The sequence below is a fragment of the Chlorocebus sabaeus genome, chromosome 6 (genome assembly GCF_047675955.1).
Source record: "Chlorocebus sabaeus isolate Y175 chromosome 6, mChlSab1.0.hap1, whole genome shotgun sequence".
Taxonomy (NCBI): domain Eukaryota; kingdom Metazoa; phylum Chordata; class Mammalia; order Primates; family Cercopithecidae; genus Chlorocebus; species Chlorocebus sabaeus.
Window position 1 is genome coordinate 60,349,423 of NC_132909.1, and position 23,485 is coordinate 60,372,907.

A 23,485-nucleotide genomic window follows, 5' to 3' on the forward strand; every position below is an offset into this window, starting at 1 on the left:
CCGCCTAGGCCTCCCAAAGTGCTGGGATTACAGGCATGAGCCACTACACCTGTTTTTTTTTTTTTTTTTTTAGACGGAGTCTCGCTCTGTCGCCCAGGCTGGAGTGCAGTGGCCAGATCTCAGCTCACTGAAAGCTCTGCCTCCTGGGTTTACGCCATTCTCCTGCCTCAGCCTCCCGAGTAGCTGGGACTACGGGCGCCCGCCACCTCGCCCGGCTAGTTTTTTGTATTTTTTAGTAGAGACGGGGTTTCACCGTGTTGGTTTCACCGTGTTAGCCAGGATGGTCTCAATCTCCTGACCTCGTGATCCGCTCGTCTCGGCCTCCCAAAGTGCTGGGATTACAGGCTTGAGCCACCGCGCCCGACCTGAACTTACCCTTTTTTTTTTTTTTTTTTTTTTTTTTTTTTTTTTGAGACGGAGTCTTGCTCTGTCGCCCAGGCTGGAGTGCAGTGGCCGGATCTCAGCTCACTGCAAGCTCCGCCTCCCAGGTTCACGCCATTCTCCTGCCTCAGCCTCCCGAGTAGCTGGGACTACAGGCGCTTGCCACCTCGCCCGGCTAGTTTTTTTTTTTTGTATTTTTTAGTAGAGACGGGGTTTCACTGTGTTAGCCAGGGTGGTCTCGATCTCCTGACCTCGTGATTCGCCCGCCTCGGCCTCCCAAAGTGCTGGGATTACAGGCTTGAGCCACCGCGCCCGGCCGAACTTACCATTTTTAATATGCACCATGCTGCCTGTGATAAGCTCAGGCCACAGGGAGGCTGCACAAGGCCGGGGTTTGGCCACAAAGCCGCAGAGGCGTCTGCTGCTGGGTGATAAAGCAGGACCCACAGCCGTGCAGGCAACCTCCAACCTCGGGACGAGCTGGGCAAACACACACGGAAAAGCGAGGTCCCCAAGTAAACAGGGCTTATCTCAAGCAAGCTGCTGTTTTTCCCTTTACTGTACTTATATTTCTTTCTTTCTTTCTTTTTTTTTTTTTTTTGAGACAGAGTCTTGCTCTGTCACCCAGGCTGGAGTGCAGTGGCACAATCTGAGCTCACTGCAAGCTCTTGCAAGCTCTGCCTCCTGGGTTCACACCATTCTCCTGCATCAGCCTCCCGAGTAGCTGGGACTACAGGCACCCGCCACCACGCCCAGCTAAGTTTTGTATTTTTAGTAGAGACAGGATTTCACTGTGTTAGCCAGTATGGTCTCGATCTTCTGACCTCGTGATCCACCCACCTTGGCCTCCCAAAGTGCTGGGATTACAGGCGTAAGTCCCCGTGCCTGGCCTTGAGACCAGGTCTCTTAAAAAAAAAAAAAAAAAAAGCTATTTATTTTGACCAGGGAAATGCAAATCAAAACCACAATGAGATCATGCCGTTCACACCCACTAGGCTGGCAATAAAAAAAACAAAGAAATTGGAAAATGATGAGTTGGATGTGGAAAAGTTAGAACGGTCCTGTGTGGCTGCTGAGCAGGTAAAACAGTGCAGTCACTTTGGAAAAAAGACTAGCGGCTCTTCAAAAAGTTAAGCATAGAAACAGGGCGCAGTGGTTCACACCTGTAATCCCAGCACTTTGGGAGGCCAAGGCGGGTGGATCACTTGAGCCCAGGAGTTCGAGACCAGCCTGGGCAACATGGTGAAACCCCGTCTCTACTAAAAACACACAAAAAAAATTAGCCGGGCGTGGTGGCGGGCACCTGCAGTCCCAGCTACTCGAGAGGCTGAGGCAGGAGAATGGTGTGAACCTGGGAGGCGGCGCTTGCAGTGAGCCGAGATGGCGCGACTGCACTCCAGCCTGGGCAACAGAGCGAGACTCCGTCTCAAAAAAAAAAATAAAGGCCGGGCGCAGTGGCTCAAGCCTGTAATCCCAGCACTTTGGGAGGCCGAGACGGGCGGATCACCAGGTCAGGAGATTGAGACCATCCTGGCTAACCTGGTGAAACCCCGTCTCTACTAAAAAATACAAAAAACTAGCCAGGTGTGGTGGCAGGTGCCTGTAGTCCCAGATACTCGGGAGGCTGAGGCAGGAGAATGGCGTGAACCCGGGGAGGCGGAGCTTGCAGTGAGCTGAGATCCGGCCACTGCACTCCAGCCTGGGCGACAGAGCGAGACTCTGTGTCAAAAAATGAATAGAATAGAATAGAATAGAATAGAATAGAATAGAATAGAATAGAAATAATTAACCGGGTGTGGTGGTGCACGCCTGTAGTCCCAGCTGCAGGTGCTGTGTCTCCCTGGCATGGCAGCAGCCAGTGCTGAGTGAGTAGGAGCAATGCCCTGCCCTGCTGCAATGGCAGGGAAGGGTGGGGGACTCCTGGCTGTGACCTCACTCCCGCGGGCCTGCTGATTGGCCCACCCCCGGTCTCCAGCCACCTGCTGCCGTCCATCACGGGGCCACCCTCCCCATCCTCCATCCTGTCCACAAGGCTCAGCAAAGCGGCTGGCGGGTAAGTGAGGCTCGGGGGTAAGGAAGTGAGGCTGGGGGAGTCCCGAGCAGAGGCGTGGGCTCCCGGGGTGCGGAAGGGTGTTGCGGAGGACTGTAAGGGCCCCCAGTTCCTAGAGCTGCCCCCCACTCACACCCAGGGGCCGCACACCAGCCTCCCATGCTTGTTGGGCCCCTCCCCCACGGCCACGCGACAGGCCCCTTCCAGGTCTTGGAGCCCCAGGGCTGGGTGGTTTTTCAGCCTAGATATAGGGACACCCTAATCCCAGCAGCCAGAGGCCATGGAGACCCTGAAGAGTACAGCTCCAGGTCTGACTTGAAGCTCCTTGCGCCCTCCAGCCAATGGCGCTGTCTCTAGCCTCAGTTTCCTCATCTGTCATATGGGAACAAAGTTAGTGGAACAAGGCAGGGTACTCTGTGTCAGGATCAGAAGACAGCCCCTGGGACCCTCCTCCCCTGCCCCGGCCTGTCACAACCGGAGCCAGGATGGTTCTGCTGCTGGGGCCCGAGCCTGTAGACTCACAGGGTCATGCGGCGGGATGTAAGTGCCCAGAATGGCAGGTCAGGGTGGCCCAGAGGGAGACCCCATGATAGCAGAGGCTCGGGAGGGGCTGGGGCACCTGTTAGCCTGTCCCGCTGGCCTCAGGCACCAGATAAAAATAGTCCCTGGTCTCAGAGAACATGAGCTGACACTGGGGCCAAGAGTTTTCGTTTGGGGTGTGTCTGGGACTTACTGCTGTGTTGCCCTGCAGGGGCTCCCGCCCTCTCTGGGCCAGAGCAGCCTTGGCTGCTGTGCTGATGGATATTGGGCCCCAGCGAGGCTGGGTTACAGGGAGGGGCCCCAGGGCTGGCATGCAGGGACAGGGAGATGCCTGGTGTGGGCGCCGGGCCGTGCCTGGCATGAGTGTGAATTTCCCGAGTGAGGGGTGCTTGAGGCAGAAATCACAGCCTCGGTCGAGGGTGGCAGGACGGGGCCTGTTAGTTGGTGTCCACGGAACCTCCAGGTCAGGCCCAGGCCCGTGAGGGACTCAGTAAATGCAAGAGCTTGTTCCCCATCCCTCCCAGCCTGGTCCGGGACCTGCTGCTGCTCCAGTCATCTCCATGGCAACCAGCGCCTGGGAGGAGCTAGATGGCGGCCTGGGCAGCTGCCAGGCCCTGGAAGACCACTCTGCGCTGGCCGAGCCCCAGGAGGACAGGGCTCCAGGTACCCCTGTGGTGCTGGCAGGAGGAAGCCCTTCCCTGATGGTCCCCGTGAGCCAGGAGGCCCATCTTCAGAGACCAGAGCTTCTTAGCCTCCCACACTGGACTGGCTTAAACTGTGCTCCCCAGGTTCAACCCCCGGCCCTCATTTCTGCCTCAGGGGTCTGTAAGGAGCCCCCAAGGAAGACAGGTGCTGGGCTACACAGATCTAGGTTCCAATCCTGCGTTGCCACCGAAATGCTTCGTGTCTCCCGGCAAAGCTGTCTCCAAGCCTGTCTGCTTTCTTTGTATTTTTATATTTTTTTATTATTGTTATTTTTTATTTTTTGAGGCCGAGCCTCATTCTGTCTTCCATGCTGGAGTACAGTGACATGATCATAGGTCACTGCAGCCTCGACCTCTCAGGTTCAAGTGATCCTCGTGCCTCAGCCTCCCAAGTAGCTGGGGCCACAGGTGCCAGCCACCATGCCTGGCTAATTTTTTTTTTTTTTGGTAGAGATGGGGTCTCACTGTGTTGCCCCGGCTGGTCTCAAACTCCTGGGCTCAGGTGATCCTCCCACCTCAGCCTCCCCAAAGTGCTGGGATTCCAGGTGTGAACCACTGTGCTGGCCTCTGCCTACTTATCTACAAGATGGGGTTAGTCACCCGCGCGTCACCCAGCAGGGCCAGGGGAGAGGGTGGGATTGGCCTGGGGGTCCCCACAACCTTGACTCTCCCTCTGTTCTCACAGCAACACCCAGGCTGGCCGACTCCGGCAGCCCGCCCCACGTGAGTAGCTGGGACCCTCAGCCTTTAACCCAGGATGCCTGGGGAGTTGGGGACAAGCCCACCAAGGGAGGCAGGTGTCTAAAGCCCACGGGAAGGGTTTGGCACTGGAAGGAAACATGTGGAATGTCTCATGATAACCACAGGACTCTCAGGAGCCGGTGGCTGAAGGCCGCAGTGTGGACACCAGGCCCAAGAAGATGGAAAAAGAGGCTGCCGCCAGGGGGACCCCAGGAACGGGGAAGGAGAGGCTGAAAGCCGGAGCGAGTGGGTTTGCAGGAGGCGTGGGTGAGGTGTGGGGTGGGAAAGGACTGGTGTGAGGCTCAGGTCCCGGAGCTGGGTCCTTGGATCTTGGGGGGTGTCCTGGTTGAGTGGCGTCGAAGTGTGGCAGGCAGCGAGTCAACGGGCCGGGAGCCTCTACTAATGCGTGATAATACCGGCTAAGCCACTCAGCTCCCGGAAGTTAACTTCCAGAAACTCTGGGCATCCCCGTGCAGCTGCGGGGCACCGGGGCTGGGTTCACCTGCGCCCAGGGCCGCACAGGCAGGTAGGGTGAGCCGGGTTCAGGGCGCAGGCCTCTCTCTTGCCCCCTGTGCCCGGGGAATGGGGCGGCGCAGAGCCAGTGGCCACAGCGCAGCACGCACTTGCCCCCGCAGGCCCTCGGAGCGCCCCCGCGCGCAAGAAGGCGCAGACCGCGCCGCCCCCGCAGCCGCCGCCACAACCCCCGGCCCTGAGCCAGGAGCTGCCCTGGGGAGACCTGTCGCTCAACAAGTGCCTGGTGCTCGCCTCGCTGGTGGCGCTGCTGGGCTCGGCTTTCCAACTGTGCCGCGGTGAGCGCGGGCTCCCCAGAGGTGGGGCGAGGCTGGGGTCCACCTATGCGCCTATTCCTCCAAGGAAGGGCCCTGTGACGCAAGGGTGGGGTCTGGGAGCCTCCTTCCCAGGAGTAGGTTTTGCATGCCCCCAAAGTTGGTTTGTACATCTCCCCTTAAGTGACGGGCCTTGCGCGCCCCTCTCACCCCGTCTGGACCTTTTGCGGGGCCCATTTCCCTCGCCGCGAGTAGGTTCTGGCTTCCGGATGGACCTTGTGCAACCCCTCCTCCCGCGAAGCGTTCTGCCGCCTTCCTCCTGCGCCCTCTCTGGGGACAGCTCAGCTAGTGAGCGCCCCCCGGGGGCACTCCTGCGACCCGTCCCTTGCTAGGGGTCTCCTACAGCCCGTGGTCGGGGGAAAGAATGAGGGATTGAAAGAGCGAGGTTCGGGCCGGGCGCGGTGGCTCAAGCCTGTAATCCCAGCACTTTGGGAGGCCGAGATGGGCGGATCACGAGGTCAGGAGATCGAGACCATCCTGGCTAACACGGTGAAACCCCGTCTCTACTAAAAAATACAAAAAACTAGCCGGGCGTGGTGGCGGCGCCTGTAGTCCCAGCTACTCGGGAGGCTGAGGCAGGAGAATGGCGTAAACCCGGGAGGCGGAGCTTGCAGTGAGCTGAGATCCGGCCACTGCACTCCAGCCTGGGCGACAGAGCCAGACTCCGTCTCAAAAAGAAAAAAAAAAAATAAAAGAAAGAGCGAGGTTCGGAGGAGGGGCGCTCCGCAGCAGCGGAGTCCCGGAGTCCCTTCCCACGGCTCAGGGCATCCTTAGCCTCAGCCGTACCGCGGGAGCCCCACTCCAATTGTCCAGGGAGGGGGGCTCTAGCGGTGAGGGACGGATGGACAGTGTGGTCCATGCCTCGACCCATCTGACTCGGGTCCCGACCCTGTCGCTGCAGACGCCGTGGCTGGGGAGGCAGCAGTCCAAGCGCGTGCGCCCGAGCCCTGGGTCCCGCCAAGCTCGGCCCCGAGGGAGCCATCGTCGCCCCTGGTAAGCGCTTCCTTCCAGTGACCGCGGGCAGTGGGGCCTTCATCCCCAGGGAAAGAAGGAGCCCGGGCCGGGGGCAAGGTGGGCGCTTACCCCAGGACCCCATTCTCTGTCTTGCAGCCTAAGTTCGAGGCCCAGGCGCCCCCATCAGCGCTGCCTGCGCCCCGGACCGAGGCAGAGATCAGACCCAAGATTCCCGGGAGTCGGGATGCTGCAGAGAAGGACGAGGCCACCGGAGAGGCCGTCGGGGAGGACCGTGCGCCCCTCGCAGACCGGGGACCCAAGGAGAGGCCTCGGAGAGAGGGGAAACCGCGGAAGGAGAAGCCGCGGAAGGAGGAGAGGCCGAAGAAAGAGAGGCCGCGGAAGGAGGAGAGGCCACGGGCCGCCAAGGAGCCCCGGGAAGCCCTGCCTCGGCGCTGGGAGTCACGCGAAGGGGGCCATCGGCCGTGGGCACGGGACTCCAGGGACGCCGAGCCCAGGAAGAGGCAGGCCTGGGTCTCCCCGAGGCGTCCCGACGAGGAGGAGCGGCCTGGGAGTCGCCAGAAGCTCCGCGCAGGCAAGAGGCGGGACTAAGCCGGCCCGCGCCCGAGTCCAGGGACCCCTTCTCGACAACCCGCGACTCTGGCGAAATAAAGCTAGGGCTGCGGCCGCAGAGTCATCTGCTTCTTTACGCCTGGACCCGGCAACGAGTCCGGGGCCTGAAAGACCGTCGCGGGGCGCTTCAGGCAGGGGAAAGACAGCGAGCGCTACAGGGTGGACCCAGGCCGTGCCCAAGGAGAGACGGGCGGCCCCTCTAACACGCACGGACACCCCACTCGGTTGCTTGCTGGTCTTTATTGGGGCGATACTTGGGGTCAGAATAAATATGGGAAGGGGCGCGAGCTGGGGCACGTCCGGCCCCTCGGGGCAGGAGTCCGCGCGGCGCAGGGGTCACCGGCAGCCACACTCGGTGGCCACCATGTTGGGCACGTGGTGCGCGCTGATGCGCTCCTCCGACAGGCTGATGAGCAGCTTGCCCGCGTAGGCGGTGGGCACGCAGCAGGGGGGGCGCGCCAGGGCGGCCCCACGGGCCTGCATCTTCAGCAGCAGCACCACGTGGTTGCCGTAGCGCGGGTTGCGGTCGGACTGCGGCCAGCCGCACACGCCCTGGCAATTGTTGGCCTGGTAGGTCTCCGGGATGAGTACGGAGCGCTCGGCGCGGAGGTCTACGCTGAGCTCGCGCAGCGCGCATGGCCCGTCGGCGGCGGTGGTTCCTGCGCTGCGCTGTGCCCGCCCCGGCCCGCGTGGATCCCGCCCGCGCCACTCCGCGCGCAGGCCCTGCAGCGCCTTCAGAAGCAGCAGAGCTCGCAGGGGATCGCCGGGGCCGCCGGAGCCGCCTGGGCAGAGCGCGAGCAGGCGTGCCAGCAGCGGGGCTGCGGCTGGAGGCAGACCCGGGAGGCTGTGCAGCTCAGCAACTGCTGCTTGCAGCTCGGCAGCCACGCGGCGCGCCAGGGCAGTCGCCCACGGCGCCGACGTGGGGTCGTGTAGGGGCGCGGGGTCCCCGGTGGTGGCCGCGGTGGGCCGCAGCAGCAACAGCGGCTCCTCGCCGTCTAGCAGGCGCTCCAGCGCCGCAGGGTCCGACAGGTTGACCAGGCCCTGCGGGAAGCCGGCCAGCGCGTCCGGGTCCAGGGCCAGGCGCGGCGCGGAGGCCCGGGCCGGGGGGCCCCGCAACGCCCGCACCAGGCTCGTGAGCGTCTCCAGGAAGGGGTCTGCACTGGGCGGCGACTCCTCGAGCTCCGCGGTTGGCCTGGAACCCGCAGTTAGGGGAGTTGAGAGCGGGCGCGAGGCCACGCGGCCCCCGCCTGCTCCTGCCCCATGCCCCCGGGCCTGCACGCACCTGGGCGGCGGGAAGGGCACGGTGTCCAGCTGGCCTTGCGCGGGCAGCGGCGTGGGCAGCGGCGCTGGCTCAGACCGCAGCAGCAGGAGCAGAGCCGGGGTCATCCGCGTGAAGCAGCGGTGGTCGTCGCCGAACAGCAGTGCCTGCAGCTGGGCCGTACTCAGGAGGGAGCCTGCGGTGGGTGGGCGCGGGGTTGGCTCAGGGGCTGGGGGCTGAGGGCAGTCGACCCGGCGCCCGGTCCCTCTCCACGCACACCTACCCTCTCCGCGGGGCTGCAGGGTCAAGGCCAGCCCGGAGCCGCGCCAGGCCCCCGCAGGGCGGTCCACCGCCAACGCCAGGTAGCGAGTGTCCCGGGACAGGCAGAGGCTCTGTGGAGACCAGGGCTCAGCCCGGCTGGATGGAGGCTTAGCCAGCCCCGCTCTACCGGTGCCCTTCCTCCCATTGCCACTGGTTCTACACTTCTCTCAGTACCTCAGACCCTGCAACAAATCCATGCCCCTGCCGCGGCCCAGGCAATGCCCCATGCAACTCCCTGGTACCTGGGCACCCGGCAGCCCAGCCCTCGTCACAGTGACCTCAGGGCCAGGCCCAGGCCCAGGGTACAGCACCAGCAGCGCCAGCTCCGGGGGGTCGGCTACTCCATGCGGGGGCTCCTGGAACCTCAGCGAAGGTGTGGGCTCCCAGGTCACTGCAACCAGGACAGCAGGGGACGCCTGAGCCATTGAAGGCCAGGCCCGTCCCACACTCCTTTGGGAGTCTTTGGGATCCGTCCCTGCTGCTCTGGCCACCGTGCAGGGGGCCTCGAGCGGGGGACGAAGTGTCCCTCTTCACCGCCTTCCTGTGCAGGCAGAGGCTGCGTCTGAGGCTGTGGGTGGGGCTGCTGCCCTGGGGTCTCTGGGTTAGGGTGTCCGATGAAGCCCCTTCCCCGCAGGGAGTCTCTCAGGCCAGCGGCCCCGAGAACAGGCTGGCCAGGTGTGGGGCAGTGGGGAGGAGGGTTCCACTGGCCCCGAGCCACAGGGTGGTTTCTTCATGGGTGGCGAGAAGACAACAGCTCTCTCCCTGCCACTGCGGCAGGGGCCGGTCTAAGAGCTGGGCTTCAGGGACAGGACAGAGCACAGTGCCCACCTTCCAGGCCACAGACCCACAACCCAGCCCCGGAACAAGACCACGGCCTCCCTGCCCAGGGTGTGGGCTCTGCCAGCCAATGATCTTCCCTAGGAAGACCTGGCCCACCTGAAGGAGGCCGGCGGTGCCAAGCTCGGGGCTGGGCCCCACGTACCTTCCTCCAGGTGCAGGACCACCAGGCGCTGCCCCCCAGGGTCCCGCAGCCAGGCCCCCAGCCGCCGTAGAGAGGGCAAGGCAGCCTGCCTGTCACCGGGGGTGCACACCCCAAAGGTGGCCAGGTCTCGGGGGCCCCAGCGGGCCCGCTGCACGATCCCCAGGAAGGCCCGCTCATAGGCGCTCAGAACCCCCATGACCTGCAGGGGGGTGCCGCTACCATTGCTGTCCCCACCCAGTGCCAACAGGCACAGAGGCTCTTGTGGGCTGCCTGGCGGCCAGTCCAAGTCTTCTCTGAAGATGAGGCCACCAGTGCCCACAGCTGGTTCTTCTGCTCTGAGGGCCTCAGTCCCCAGCAGAGCCCCCAGGGCGGACAGCACCAGGGTCAGGCTGGTGAGAGGCAGGTCCCGCGTCATGGGTGCTGCCAGGGGCTGGGCTGCCCGCCTTGTGGAAGCAGTGGAAGGTGGGGTGTTTGTAAAGGACAGGCCCCTATCTCCTCTGCCGCGACCTTGGGGGACAGTGCCCGGCGCCCCCACTCCAGGCAGAGTGGCCTTCTCAAAGAGCCCTTTCTGTCGCCAGCAGCCTATCTCCCTCCCCACAGCGATAGAGCTGCGCCTGATTTGTCAACATGCTGTCCTTGAGGGCCCGTCCCCAGAAGGCACAGGAGTGGGAACCAGGCTGGGAGTGATGGCCAAGCAGCCAGACTAGACAGCGCTGGGGGCGGGGGGCCCAGTGTCCTGGGTGCTAGGGGGTGGGCCTGGAGGAGGAGGGTCCCAAGTCAGTGGGGGCGTCCTGTCCCTGCTCACCCTCCCAACCCCTGGTGGGCTATCTGGAGACCCCAAGGATATCACAAGAGTCTGCTCTTCCCTCCCCAGGACAGGACCCCAGACCCCCTGCTAGCTGGCTGGTGGAGTCTGTCCTCCACCAGGCCACCTCCAAGGTACAGCTGTCTCTCAGGCCTCCCACAGGTGTCTCCTGGCACGCCCCAGGCCCTCCCCAGTCGGCGCAAACTCAGGGATGGTGCTGTGCTTGGCACTCCCACACAGCACTGACAAGCGCTGCAGACATCAGTGCACTCAGGGCTGGGGAAGGCTGTTTAATGAGCAGGGGGCAGTACAAAAGAGCAGCCTTCTCTCGATGGGAAAAGGCAGGAGCACCTGGCGCTGGGCTTGCTGGGGGAGGGAGCAGCTTCTCAGTTGGTTGGGGGAGGGGGAGGTATGTTCCCTGGGCCTTCGGAGGGGAGTGGGGGCCTCAGCATTGGGGGCATGGGAGTTGGGGGGTGTACCCCAGGATTTGAGGGATGAACTCCAGGAGGCTGAGGGTGGACCCCAGGAGCTGATGGATGGACCCCGGGAGGTTGGGGGTGGACTCCCGGGGCCTGAGGGTGCATCCCTGGGGCTGGTGGGTGCACCCCCGGGGGCTGAGGGTGAACAGCAGGGGCTGCTGGGTGTACCCCTGGGGCCTGGGGGTGAACCCCCGCTGATGGGGGAGGATGGACCCCCGGGGCTGGTGGGTGAACCCCAGGGGCTGGTGGGTGGACTCCAGGGGCTGGTGGGTGAACCCCGGGGGCTGGAGGGTGAACCCCAGGGGCTGGAGGGTGGACTCCGGGAGTTGGGGGGTGGACCCCAGAGGTTGGTGGGTGGACCCCAGGGGCTGGGGGATGGACGCCAGGAGCTGGGGGATGGACCCCAGGAGCTGGGGGATGGACGCCAGATGTGGGGGGATGCACCACTGGGGCCGGGGGGTGGACCCCTGGAGCTGGCGGGGGTAGCTGGGGTGGTCCTGGGGGCCCTGAGGGCGCAGGCCCCGTGGGGGGCATGGGTGGCAGAGGTAGGCCTCCTGGCGGTGGCGGTGGCAAAGACTCGGGCAGCGGTGGCCGAGGGGGCAGACCATTCATCAGCGGGGGTGGAGGCCGCTTCACCCCAGGGGGGCCGGCGGGGAGGCTGGGCGGAGCCGGGGGCTTCTCCATCTTAAAGTGGAACTGGAGGAAGAACTAGAGAGACGGAGAAAGGCTCAGCAGGCACGGGTGGGGCTAGGGCCACCAGGGCTGGGCACGAAGGAGCCAAGCTCAGGGCTAGCCACTCACCTGCTTGGTCTCCCGGTTCCAGTGTGTCCAGAACTTGCCCTCCGCCTTGTCAATCTCTCTGCTCGGCACCTGGGAGGGCGGGGGACAGAGAGGGGCTCCTGGTCCCTGTGACCTCAGGGCAGCCATCAGGCAGGGAGCCTGAGGCGTTAGCCTCCCCGGCCCGGACTCCACCCTGGGAGCCCAAGAGAAGGCCCCGGCCTGGTAAGACTTTCGATGGGCACAGGGTTCAGTTCTGGAGTGACACAGACCCAGCCTCAATGCTAGCACACGGCTGGTCCCCGCCCTGGACAGGCGCCGTTTGTATTGTTTCCTGATGGCTGCCTTGTCCAGGCGTGGGCACAGGCTGTGGGAAGCCCTCCAGCAGCCTGGACCAAGAAGTGAGGTCACTTGGCGAAGGCCTCACAGGCCCAGCGCTCAGCCCTGCCGGCCTCCCTTCTCCATGGGCACGGTGGAGCCCAAGCAGGTCCCCTCCTGCAAAGCCCAATGGGAGGGGTGCCCTGCCCGGCCTGCACAGACCCTTCTGGCTCCGTCTCAGGGATCTCAGGAGACCCCAGAGCCTGAAAGGAGGGGCGCCCTGCCCAGCCTGTGCAGATCCTTCTGGCTCGCACATCTCAGGGGGCCCGGGGGCCCAGGGGACCCCACAGCCATGCTACCTTGAAGGCGATGGTCTCATAGGGCTCAGCGGCCATGAGCAGGTACTGCCAGCGCCGGTCCGGAGGCTCGATCCTCTGCTCGTACGCAGACATGAAGCGGTGGCGTGGCATGATGCCCTCGGCGATCTCAGGGTAGTCGATCTGTGGGGACACAGCCGGGTGGCAGCGCCGCCTTTCAGGTGCCTTCGGCCGCCCCCCACACCCAAACCCCTGATCTCACCTGGAAGAGGAGGCTCTGCTGGCCCATCTCCGAGTCCCTCTGCTTGGTCACTGCAACACAGAAAGCTCTCAGGTCCCGGCTGCTTGTCCTCCCCGAAGCTGAGGGACCTGGGGCGGGCTAATGCCACCCACTGAATGAGGGCGAGACCCCAGGGGAGGCCCTGTGGCTCCAGGCAACCGCCAATCTCCGCCCAGGCTCTGGGACTCTGGTATAGGTGAAGGCACAGGTGCGCCAGGGCTGAGCTACCTGTGGAGTCACTCGGGCAGGGACCGAGGGTGGTACTCCTTTGTCCTAATCCCCAGAGCCCTTCACCCAGGGTGCTGGGACACTATCCAGCAGGAGTCGGGGCCACTGGGTAGGGAGTGGCCCTTGGCACCCTGGCTCTGGGATTAGAGTGGGGCCGCCTGAACAGGGCCAACACCATCTATAGGGTGAGCGGGAGAGGATGCCTTTCCCACCAGAGCTCCGCAGCCTGGACCCCAAGAATGGCTGCTGGGCCGCCTACGGCCTGGCCACTCTCCAAGCAGCCTCAGGCACGCACGCTCACAAGCCCTCCACCTCCTCACTGCCCTGAGCCCAAGCTCAGGACCTGTCAGGGTCTCCCCACCAGGAGTCTGCCGCTCTAGCCGCCCTCGTCCACCCAGTGCACCTGCCCCGGGGCCTGTGCCCTGCAGGCTCCTGTCTGGAGGCCAGGCACACAGGCTGTCCCCATCTTCCGTAAAGAACATTTGCTGGGGCCGGGCGCGGTGGCTCATGCCTGTAATCCCAACACTGTGGGAGGCCGAGACGGGCGGATCACGAGGTCAGGAGATCGAGACCATTCTGACTAACACGGTGAAACGCCGTCTCTACTAAAAATACAAAAATTAACCAGGCGCGGTGGCGGGTGCCTGTAGTCCCAGCTACACGGGAGGCGGAGGCAGGAGAACAGTGTGAACCCGGGAGGCGGAGCTTGCAGTGAGTGGAGATCACGCCACTGCACTCCAGCCTGGGCAACAGAGCGAGACTCTGTCTCAAAAAAAAAAAAAGAAAAAAAAAAAAGAACACTTGCTGGGGAGCGTGTCCGCCTTCCTGACCCTACAGACACAAGTCTGTCTCTTCTACCCAGGCCGCTTCCCTGGCTTTCTGAACCAGGTCACCTCCTGCCATTCCCACTGCTGAGGGTCCCGGAGGAGCCGCCTCTAACAGCTGCTTCTTCCTGTCCTCCTTCAGAGGCTTCAAGGTTAACTGGAGGAATGTACCAGGGCTCACCACACCTCCACTCTTTTGCTTAGCAAGACTCCCCAGAAGCTTCCACAACACTCGGACAGGAGGGCACAGACTGTGGCTCAGCTGGGAAAGGGGCCGCTGGGTGAGACGGGTGCTTATCGGGCTCAGCCTGACAGCTCCCAGACACAACGCCAGAGGCTGCAGGTGGGTGAGGGATGGCCACCAAGGCCAGAAAACAGCGGCTCAGGAACAAGGGTCTCAGGGCTGCACCTCCTGCACTGGAGCCCAAAGAACCTATTCATGTAGCAGCAGCAGCTGTGGCCAGCGCCGCTCCGGGCACTCACCTTTGTAGCCTGGGCGGCCGATCTTCACAAACTTCTTCACCTCCACCTTGACCTTCTCAGGTGCGGGCTGGGCAGGGGCCTCCTTGGCCTCCTTGGCGGCTCGCCGGGCCCTGCAGGCAGGATGGACGTGGTGCTGGGGCCCCTCCGCACACAGGCACCAAGGCCACGGGCCCCCTGAACTTGGAGCTCACTACAAACTGAGGGATGAGGAGGGCCAGGGGCCTGGGAGGGGCCCTGGGTTTGGCTGAGAACACGGATAGGACAGGCACGTTCTCTTCCTGTCATGCTCCTCACTGTCCCTGGCTGGGGTCCTTCCAACAACTCCATGTCTCTGCCTTTTTTTTTTTTTTGAGACCGAGTTTTGCTCGTGGCCCAGGCTGGAGTGCAGTGGCGCGATCTTGGCTCACCACAACCTCCACCTCCCAGGTTCAAGCGATTCTCCTGCCTCAGCCTCCCCAGTAGCTGAGATTACAGGCATGCACCACCACGCCTGACTAATTTTTTTGTATTTTTAGTAGAGATGGGGTTTCTCCATGTTGGTCAGGCTGGTCTTGCTCTCCTGACCTCAGGTGATCTGCCCGCTTTGGTCTCCCAAAGTGCTGGGATTATAGGCGTAAGCCACTGCGCTCGGCCTTTTTTCTTTTTTTTTTTTTTTTTGAGACGGAGTCTTGCTGTGTCACCCAGGCTGGAGTGCAGTGGCCGGATCTCAGCTCACTGCAAGCTCCTCCTCTCGGGTTCACGCCATTCTCCTGCCTCAGTCTCCCGAGTAGCTGGGACTACAGGCACCTGCCACTTCACCCGGCTAGTTTTTTGTATGTTTAGTAGAGACGGGGTTTCACCGTGTTAGCCAGGATGGTCTCGATCTCCTGACCTCATGATCCGCCCGTCTCGGCCTCCCAAAGTGCTGGGATTACAGGCTTGAGCCACCGCGCCCGGCCTCTTTTTCTTTTTTTAAATAAGACTGAGTCTCGCTCTGTCGCCCAGGCTGGAGTGCAGTGGCACCATCTCAGTTCATTGCAACCTCTGCCTCCCAGATTCAAGATTCTCCTGCCTCAGCCTCCATAGTAGCTGTGATTACAGGCGTGCGTCACCATGTCCAGCCTGATTTTTGTATTTTTAGTAAAGATGGAGTTTTTTTTTTTTTTGAGACGGAGTCTGGCTCTGTCGCCCAGGCTGGAGTGCAGTGGCCGGATCTCGGCTCACTGCAAGCTCCGCCTCCCGGGTTCACGCCATTCTCCTGCCTCAGCCTCCCGAGTAGCTGGGACTACAGGCGCCCGCCACCTCGCCCGGCTAGTTTTTTGTATATTTTAGTAGAGACGGGGTTTCACCGTGTTAGCCAGGATGGTCTCGATCTCCTGACCTCGTGATCCACCCGTCTCAGCCTCCCAAAGTGCTGGGATTACAGGCGTGAGCCACCGCGCCCGGCACAAGATGGAGTTTCACAATGTTGGTCAGGCTGGTCTCGAACTCCTGACCTCAAGTGATCTGCCCACCTCAGCCATCCACGCCTCTGTTCTCTAATGCTCCCCAGAAACCGTACTCCAGCGCCCAGGGAGGCTCAGGCCAGGCTGGCTTCCCGGCCGTGGAGCAGTGGCCCGTGAGGCTCACAGAGACTTGAGCTGACAGCTGCTGGAGCACCAGGCATCAAAGGGGCACGGGGTACTCACAGGTTGGTCTGGTGCTTCTTCCCCTGGGTATGTGCCAGGTAGCTCCCCTGGAGTGGAAAGGAAACACACATGACTCGGGCCGGGCAGAGAGACACAGGCAGGTCCCCCTGACGTCAGCCACTCAGCCCGCCGAGAGCTGCCCGGAGCCGGGCAGAGGCCGCACCTCATTGTTGTGAAGCGTCAGGCAGAGCTTGCATTCATAGGAGCCCAGGTGGTTCTTCATGAAGTACGGGTCCTGGAGGGGAAGAACAGGCGCCCGTTAGACAGATCGAGGCCTGCTGCGGTCAGGGCCCTCAGACGCAGGATTCCCTTTCTGTACAGGCATGGCTGTCCCTGACGGTGTCAAGCGTTTCTGAAAACGGGGGATCCGGCGGGAGGCCTTTGTGAGCACAGCTGTCACCGCCTGGGGCTGTGGCCCAGGCTCTGAGCAGCTGGGGTTCCCAGGGAGCCCCCCGCACCACCTTCCTGGTGGTTCTGAGTCAGAGGGAGGCAGAGTCAGGACAGCACTCCTGGTCACTCCTGATGCAGGGAGCTGTCCGCTGCCCATGCCACCACGCCAGTGGTCGGCACAAGGCAGACAAAGGCACAAGAAAAGCAAATGGGCTACACTGAAGGCCCACAGACCCGCCCATCTCCAGGCCCTAAGCCGGGGCAGCCGGGTGCACGTCTCTCGTGTCAGACGCTGGAGTTCAAAGGCTAACTCCAGCATCTGTGGCTGGGGCACCCCCTCCACCCGTGACCTCATCTGGAAGACAGGGACGGTGACAGAGCCCTCGTCATAGGCCAGGTCCGTGGGGCGTGTCAGGGTACACAGAGTGCTCCAGTCCCGATGTCCACGGTGCTGAGGGGACCCGGCTCATCCCTGCCCCTGCACAAGCTAAAATCAAAGGCTGCCCTTCACCACATCTGGCTGGACTGACATAAGCTCTCCCCACTCCCAGAAAATTAAATGATGCGAAACAGAAGGTTTTGGACAGAACAAAACATTCTCACACGGGGCTCAGAGCCACAGAGGGTCTGCTCTCTAAGGTGGACAGACGGGAGCTGTGGCTGCTCAGGGCAACAGGGGAGCATCTGGACACGGGGCTGCACCACCCAGGCTGGGTGGAGGCCCACGAAAAGCCTCTGGCACCCTCTCCAGGGCTGTCCTGGAAAGCCGAGCCCCCGCCACAGGCGGCTGCATGGTGGCTGGCCCACCTTGTTGATGTCGATGGTCTCTAGGGCCAGCTGCCGGAGGCGCTCCCTGCGGTCACGGTTGCTCTCGGAGGAGGAGGCCACACCCCCGCTCCCGGTCTTGCCCCCAGGGCGATGCTGGAAGTCCATGGTGACAGCCTTGGGGCTTTAGCAGACTGGGAGACACCTGTGGAGGCCAAGAGGAGAGGGAGAAGGATGGCTCAGAACAGGGCTGCTGCTGGGACCTCCCTGGGCCAGGCCACCAGGCTGGAGCCTGTGAGACAGCCCCTCACCCTGCACTTCCAGAGCCAGGGTCTAACCAGCCCCGAGGGGGCCACCCCAAAGTGCACCCAGTCTCTTCCAGGAGGCCGGGGCCCACTGTGGACAGGCACAGACACGAGGAAGCTGGAGCCTGTCTCCAAATGAGCGTATGTGAGGGATGGAGAGGAAGCCACTCCAGCCCAGAGTGCCAAGGCCTGGAGACCTGAAATGGAGCGGGGAGCCCAGAGAAGGCATAAAGGGAAGACAAGGCCAAATTCTCACAAACGAGTCACCACCACCAGGGAGCCTTCCCGGACTGCCTAAGCCCCCAGTGTTCAAGTCTTCCTCTGAACTCCCTCTCTGGCTGCCTGCGCTTACTTGTCCCCAACCTAATTCTATCTCTGGTTGGCTGCGCTTACTTGTCCCCAGCCTAATTCTATCTCTGGTTGGCTGCGCTTACTTGTCCCCAGCCTAATTCTATCTCTTGGGTTCGCTGTAAACTTGTTGGGAGGTGAGGACACTGATCTTTGCGTCCTGACTGGGTAACATCCGGGAGATCGGTCACATCTGCTTGTGGCGCAGGAGGGCTCTGCTGAGTCCCCAACACCCTCTTCCAGACGCAGGCCTGCCACGGTTTCCCACGCCCTTTCAGGCTCCGTGCAAACCTGAGCTCCAGGCAGCCTCCTCTCATCTCCTGGCACTCTTCCCGTTGAGTCAGAGAGGCTGTGCTGTGGCTGTGAACGGGGAGGAAGGGGCCCCAAGGCGAGGGACGCAGGTGCCTCTGGACGCTGGGAAAGGCAGGAAACGAGTTCTCCCCCAGAGCCTCCAGAAGGAATGGAGCCCTGTGGACTGGACTCTGACCCCAGAACCAGAAGCTGATACAGCCATGTCATCTGAACGACTGCATCTGCAGTGATGTGCCACGGTGGCGGCAGGTGTGCAGGGGCACGCTGAGGGACAGGCCACGGTGGCGGCAGGTGTGCAGGGGCACGCTGAGAGACAGGCCAGCTGTGCTGCTGACTTGCGGTGGGGCCTGAAGTCACCCCTTAATCTACGGGGGCCCAGGACCCCTCCCCACCCAGTTTTTATTCCCTGGGCAAGCTGATGAAAATGATCCAGCGTGGTGACGGGTGAGGCGGACCTCCCAGCTCACTGCAGCATCACAGATGCCCCATCACAAGTTCAGACATTATAAAAGCCCACCCAGAGATGCCCATTTTTACGTGTTGTCACGTAAACTTCGAGAAACCTCCACCGTGGCCATCGCCATCCCTTCACAAAACAAAGAACATTCCATTGTGAAAAAGGAGACTGTGACACCAGAAGGACTGTCCTTTGCCGGGAACGCCACCCTCTGGCCCCAAGGAGCCCTCCCTGCCTCCGGCGTCTTGACCACGCATTCTTCAGGACCAGGGAGAACGGCATCCTCTCCGTGCTGGTGCCGTCAGCCGCAGGCCATGCCAACTCCCACCATCCCTGCTGCCAGCTTACAACTGCCTGGGAGGCTCTGTCTCCGGACGGCGCACAGGCGGGCGGGACTGTGTGGGTGCTGCCCGAAAGGTTCATGAAGTGCCTAGTTTTTCTCTGGAGGACATTCAAGCATTTCCTGGTCAAGCGACATGAAACTCACATCGGGGGATGTGCGTGGGGAGCCCAGTGAGCAGCTTCCCACCAGGCCGCGGCTGCACTTGCCTCTCCACACCTCACAGAAACCACAATCCTCCACGCACCTCAGCACCGAACCAAGCCCTCACTGGGGGGAACGTGCCAGAAGGCAGGGAATCGGCCTTCTTTCACGATGCACCCCAAGAACCCAGGGGGGCCTGGTGCTGGGAGGCACTCCCACACACAGATCTTGGGGAGTCATCAAGCGCTCCCCTCTCCCAGGAGGACGGCCTGTTCCTTCCCTCATGAAAGAATTCAGCAGCATGCGAACACCCTGCTTGTCCCCGGTCGTGGCCCCTCCTGGACCATGCCCCCACTCTGAGGCTAAGCTCTGCAGAGCCATCACTGGTCTCTACTCCCAAGCCTGCACTCTCCACAGTGCCCGCCCATGTGTCCTCATGGCCAGCAGCGTCTGCCGGAGAGAAGAGCAGACGGTCTGTGGAGGACCCAGGACCCGGGAGGAGCGGGGCTCAGTCTCAGGAGTGACCTGCGCTTCGCTCCTACACGCGGGAAGGGGCAGCGCAGCTTCTGGGGCCAGGACAGGTGCAGATGGCCACACCAAGAGCCACCAACCCATTCTGATGTACTTATTTCCCATCACATTTTAGTGACATTTCCAGAATGTTCTAACGACCCAATGGCTGGGAGGACCTGGAAAAGGAACTTAGATGGCAAAATGCTAACAAAGCCAAGAGTTCAAATCCATCTAGGGCGAGCCTAGTTACTTCTCAAACTGGCCAGACAGAACACCCCAGCGGCCAGTGGTTGGCTCAGGACACAAGCTCCAGCTGTCACAGGGAGCTGTCACCTGTGGAGTCTGGCCCACAGAAACCCAAACCCAGACCAATACTCAACCACTCACCAAGTAAAACTCTGATCCAAAACCCAGAAGCCATCTGAACCCAAGCCTAGCCATCGCAGCCGCTGAACACCCGCACCGTCCCTCCCCAGCAGCTGAAACGTGGCGGCACCCTGGGGAAGGTCCCACGCTCTGATCCCCCACGGCCCTCGACTAGATCAGAACTTTATTTCCAGCAGAACTGACATAAAAGGACCTCTGGAGTTAGAGAGACAGGCCCAGCAGAGCAACGGGGCCCAGCATCAGGCTGAAAAGAGGGGACCGAATCACGACCTGCCGACTGGGCATCGGGAAGTCCTGCGGTTCCTCGGCACAGCTCAGGCGGCAGGCGGCCCAGCACAGATGCCCCCCCGCCCAGGGGGAGGCCAGGAGTCTTTTCTGGGGAAACAGCACAAGAGGAAGAATCCTCAAATACGAACATTCGGGGTCCCCACACCTCAAAGAAAAGCCCCGCTCCTCGCCAGACCACTGGGCAGTTGGCCTCCCGGATGAGAAGTGGCGCTCACACAGAGCTGCCAGCCGCTTTGTTCTTAAAGAGAAACACACGCATCTGAGAACAAAGAGACTGATGGGAATCCCAATAAGAGATTGCTGCCTCCCTCCTTCGTTATTGGGGGAAACCGCTGCACCAGAAAACCAGAACGGGAAGCTGAATGACACCAAGTTGAATTAAAACAAAAAGCCCTTGAACAATACAGACGGGACGATCCAAACAAAAGATTCCATACCAGAGTTGGAAGCTCAGCCAAACAAATCTTTCATAAAGGAAAGCCAAGTGTCGAAAAAACAGGAGAAAAGCAAGAACCCAGACAGCATTCCAGAATGAGAACAGAAAAAGTACCCAACAAAATAAAACATGAAAAACATGATCACAGAAATAACGTAAAAACAAGAAAATTCAAACAAAAACAAAACCCAGGACTAAAAGGAACCAAACTGTCCAGATACCAAGGACTCACCAAGATCAGAAAAGAAAAAGACCCCAGGGAACGGGGAGACCAGGGAATTTCACGCCGCACACCACTCAGGAAAATGTGCAGCTTCCACTAGACAAAGAAAACTCAGCAGACAAGATCAGAAACCAGCACAGGAACTGATCTTCCGAGAACCGCACTGAAAACAATGCTTTCACGGTTCTGAGCAAACACAGATGTTTTTTTCTTTCTTTCTTTTTTTTTTTTTCTGAGATGGATTCCTGCTCTGTCGCCCAGGCCGTAGCTCGATCTTGGCTCAGTGCACACTCCACCTCCCAGGTTCAAGCGATTCTCCTGCCTCAGCCTCCTGAGTAGCTGAGCTTACAGGCGCCTGCCAACACGCCTGGCTAATTTTTATACTTTTAATAGAGATGGAGTTTCGCCGGGTTGGCCAGGCTGGTCTCAAACTCCCAAACTCAGGTGATCCACCCGCCTCGGCCTCCCAAAGTGCTGGGATTACAGGTGTGAGACACCGCACCCGGCCTACAAATATGGATTTTCAATGTAGATTTTTATACCCCACCAAACTTCTAACTATGAGGGTAAATAAACTCATTTTCAGGCAATCAAGGACTTCCCCCATCCCCGAAAAAAATCACCTATTTCTTCCAAAGCTCCCAGAAGTTCTGCTCTGACAGCAGGAAGAGGAAAAGATGGCCACACTGGGAACACAGGTCAGCACAGGGCAGCAAGGACAGGAAGGTTTGGGACACCAGCTTCACCCAGGCAGAGCACAACCAGTCCCATTTGGAGAAGGAGGATACGGGGGTCTTGGAGGGCAGTGGTGAGGGGGAGATCAGTTTATTTAAACCTGTGCAAAACACAACTGATAGGTGTGAGATGCTGGAGCTTTGTGGGGAAATAAACAAACAGTAGGGAAAAGAAAGGCTAATGGTAAAAACAAAGTTAATTAGCTTTAAGGGAAAATAGAATGCTACAACAAAAGCCCAGTTGAACACATTACTTGTTTTAGCAGCCAACTTATATACATATATATATATATATATATTTTTTTTTTTTTTTTGAGATGGAATCTCGCTGTGTCTCCCAAGCTGGAGTGCAGTGGCGTGATCTCAGCTCACTGCAAGCTCCGCCTCCCGGGTTCACGCCATTCTCCTGCCTCAGCCTCCCGAGTAGCTGGGACTACAGGTGCCGGCCACCACGCCTGGCTGAATTTTTGTATTTTTAGTAGAGATGGGGTTTCACCATGTTAGCCAGGGTGGTCTCAATCTCCTGATCTCGTGATCCACCTGCCTTGGCCTCCCAAAGTGCTGGGATTATAGGCGTGAGCCACCGCGCCCGGCCCTGAGCAGCCAACAACATTTTGCATCTTATTTAGAAAATACAACCAATGACCAACTGTGCTCACGACAGAAACTCATTCAGGATATGGAAGGCGAAGGTGCAGTGGGTGGATAAGAGGGAGAAGATCTCAACAGCAGTGACAGGAAATCAGCAGATGATGTCTACAAATGGATATATCCAGGAAGAAGTATGTTATTTACTAAGGTAAAGATCAGGGAACAGAGTGGCAAAACCCCATCTCTACAAAAAAATAGAAAAAAGAGCCAGGTGTAGTGGCTAATGCCTGTAATCCTACCACTTTGGGAGGCTGTGGGCAGTGGGGGGGGGGGTGGATCACCTGAGGTCAAGAGTTCGAGACCAGCCTGGGCAACATGGCGAAACTCCGTCTCTACAAAAAATACAAAAATTAGCCGGGCATGGTGGTGAGCACCTGTGGTCCCAGAGACTCGGGAGGTTGAGGCAGGAGGACGGCTTGAGCATGGGAGTTCGAGGCTGCAGTAAGCTGTGGTGGCACCACTGCACTCACTCCAGCCTGGGTGACAGAGCAAGACACTGTCTCAAAACAAACAGAGAGACAAAAAACCGACGACGACCAGGGGAAATGAGCTTAAGAATTGAGGAAAGGTGGCCTCCGGGACCTGGGACTGGACCAGCGAGAAGGAATTAGTTTTTGGTGGCAACACCATTCTCTCGTTAAACCCAGCAAACAACCTCTTTTCCAAAGCTCCCCCTGGCTGTTTGGTGTTCTCCAAGGATACACACGAACAACGGTCACAGCGGTGTGCACCTGCAAAATGGGGCCAGCTAACGTTTTCCGGTCGCCTTTGGCATGGTGTTGAAGCTGTCACTCCCATTTTAAGGGGAATGAGGCTTACAGGAGTTATATCACAGAGTCCCAGTGAACTCACAGGTATAGATTAGCATGCAGAAGCGTTCTCGGCTACAAGGAAGGAGGCCCAAACCATTTCAGCCGCGATCCCGATCTGATCCCAACGAGTCTTAGTTGTTTCTTTTTCATTTTGTGAAACAGGGTCTTGCTCTGTTGCCCAGGCTGGAGTGCAATTGTGATCACGGCTCACTGCAGCCTCGACATTCCGGGATCAAGCGATCCTCTCGAGCAGCTGGGGCTACAGGTGCAACCACCACTCCTGGCTAATTTTTAAAATTTTTTTGTAGAAATGGGGTCTCGCTGTGTTGTCCAGCCTGGTCTCGAACTCCTGGCCTCAAGCGATCCTCCCAAGCCCTCCCTGAGCGGTGAGATTACAGGCGTGAGCCCCCGCGCGCGGCCTCCCACCAGGAGTTTGGAAATAGAGTTCCGAGCCGGCCCGACCCTCCGGGCCCGCCCAGCGCGGGGCCTACAGGATGCACAAGGCCGGACGCTCACGGGAGGAGGGAGGGGAGCGACGCCGCCGCCCGCCCCTCGGCCTGAGGCCTGTCGCAAGCTCCTCTCTCCTACGTCCGCTCTTCCCCAGGGAAACCCCGGTCCAAGTCGCCCGCCACCCTCAACCGGCTCCACTCCTCACCAGAGCCTGAGGCCGCGTTATCTCCTCCTCCATCCGCCACCGCCACGACTTCGTTCGGCGCACGCGCGTCGCGGGCAAAGAAAGCACTTCCGGGGCAAACGGGGCGGGCCCTCTGGTGTGCGCATGCCCGGCCCGCCCAGC

General features: G+C 60.6%; 3 protein-coding genes across 6 annotated transcripts; 1 reads left to right on the plus strand and 2 right to left on the minus strand.

Moving 5' to 3' along the window:
• The first annotated feature begins 380 nt into the window (after positions 1–380).
• Positions 381–7,057, plus strand: JSRP1 (junctional sarcoplasmic reticulum protein 1). 2 transcript variants are annotated; one of them, XM_007994691.3, is made up of 7 exons: positions 381–2,434; positions 3,496–3,634; positions 4,361–4,398; positions 4,542–4,662; positions 5,052–5,225; positions 6,163–6,254; positions 6,372–7,057. In XM_007994691.3, the coding sequence occupies exons 2-7, from the start codon at positions 3,532–3,534 to the stop codon at positions 6,822–6,824; spliced, it is 981 nt and encodes a 326-aa protein (XP_007992882.3). In that variant the 5' UTR covers positions 381–2,434; positions 3,496–3,531; the 3' UTR covers positions 6,825–7,057. The 2 variants fall into 2 exon arrangements, with proteins under 2 accessions (XP_007992882.3, XP_072873249.1); XM_073017148.1 differs by lacking the exons at positions 381–2,434; positions 3,496–3,634 and adding an exon at positions 3,645–4,266.
• A 9-nt stretch (positions 7,058–7,066) lies between these two features.
• Positions 7,067–10,378, minus strand: AMH (anti-Mullerian hormone). Its single transcript, XM_007994696.3, has 5 exons — positions 9,407–10,378; positions 8,667–8,815; positions 8,387–8,495; positions 8,128–8,299; positions 7,067–8,037 (listed from the first exon to the last, which is right to left on the minus strand). The coding sequence occupies exons 1-5, from the start codon at positions 9,819–9,821 to the stop codon at positions 7,182–7,184; spliced, it is 1,701 nt and encodes a 566-aa protein (XP_007992887.1). The 5' UTR covers positions 9,822–10,378; the 3' UTR covers positions 7,067–7,181.
• Positions 10,379–10,486: 108 nt separating this feature from the next.
• Positions 10,487–23,469, minus strand: SF3A2 (splicing factor 3a subunit 2). Of its 3 annotated transcripts, none has more exons than XM_007994697.3 (9): positions 23,345–23,469; positions 16,782–16,944; positions 15,748–15,819; positions 15,585–15,631; positions 13,918–14,027; positions 12,365–12,414; positions 12,145–12,285; positions 11,492–11,560; positions 10,487–11,398 (listed from the first exon to the last, which is right to left on the minus strand). In XM_007994697.3, exons 2-9 carry the CDS (start codon positions 16,905–16,907, stop codon positions 10,598–10,600), a joined length of 1,416 nt encoding a protein of 471 aa, XP_007992888.1. In that variant the 5' UTR covers positions 16,908–16,944; positions 23,345–23,469; the 3' UTR covers positions 10,487–10,597. The 3 variants fall into 3 exon arrangements, with proteins under 3 accessions (XP_007992888.1, XP_007992889.1, XP_072873248.1); XM_007994698.3 differs by lacking the exon at positions 23,345–23,469 and adding an exon at positions 22,730–23,306; XM_073017147.1 differs by lacking the exon at positions 23,345–23,469 and adding an exon at positions 22,159–22,193.
• Between the last annotated feature and the right edge of the window lie 16 nt (positions 23,470–23,485).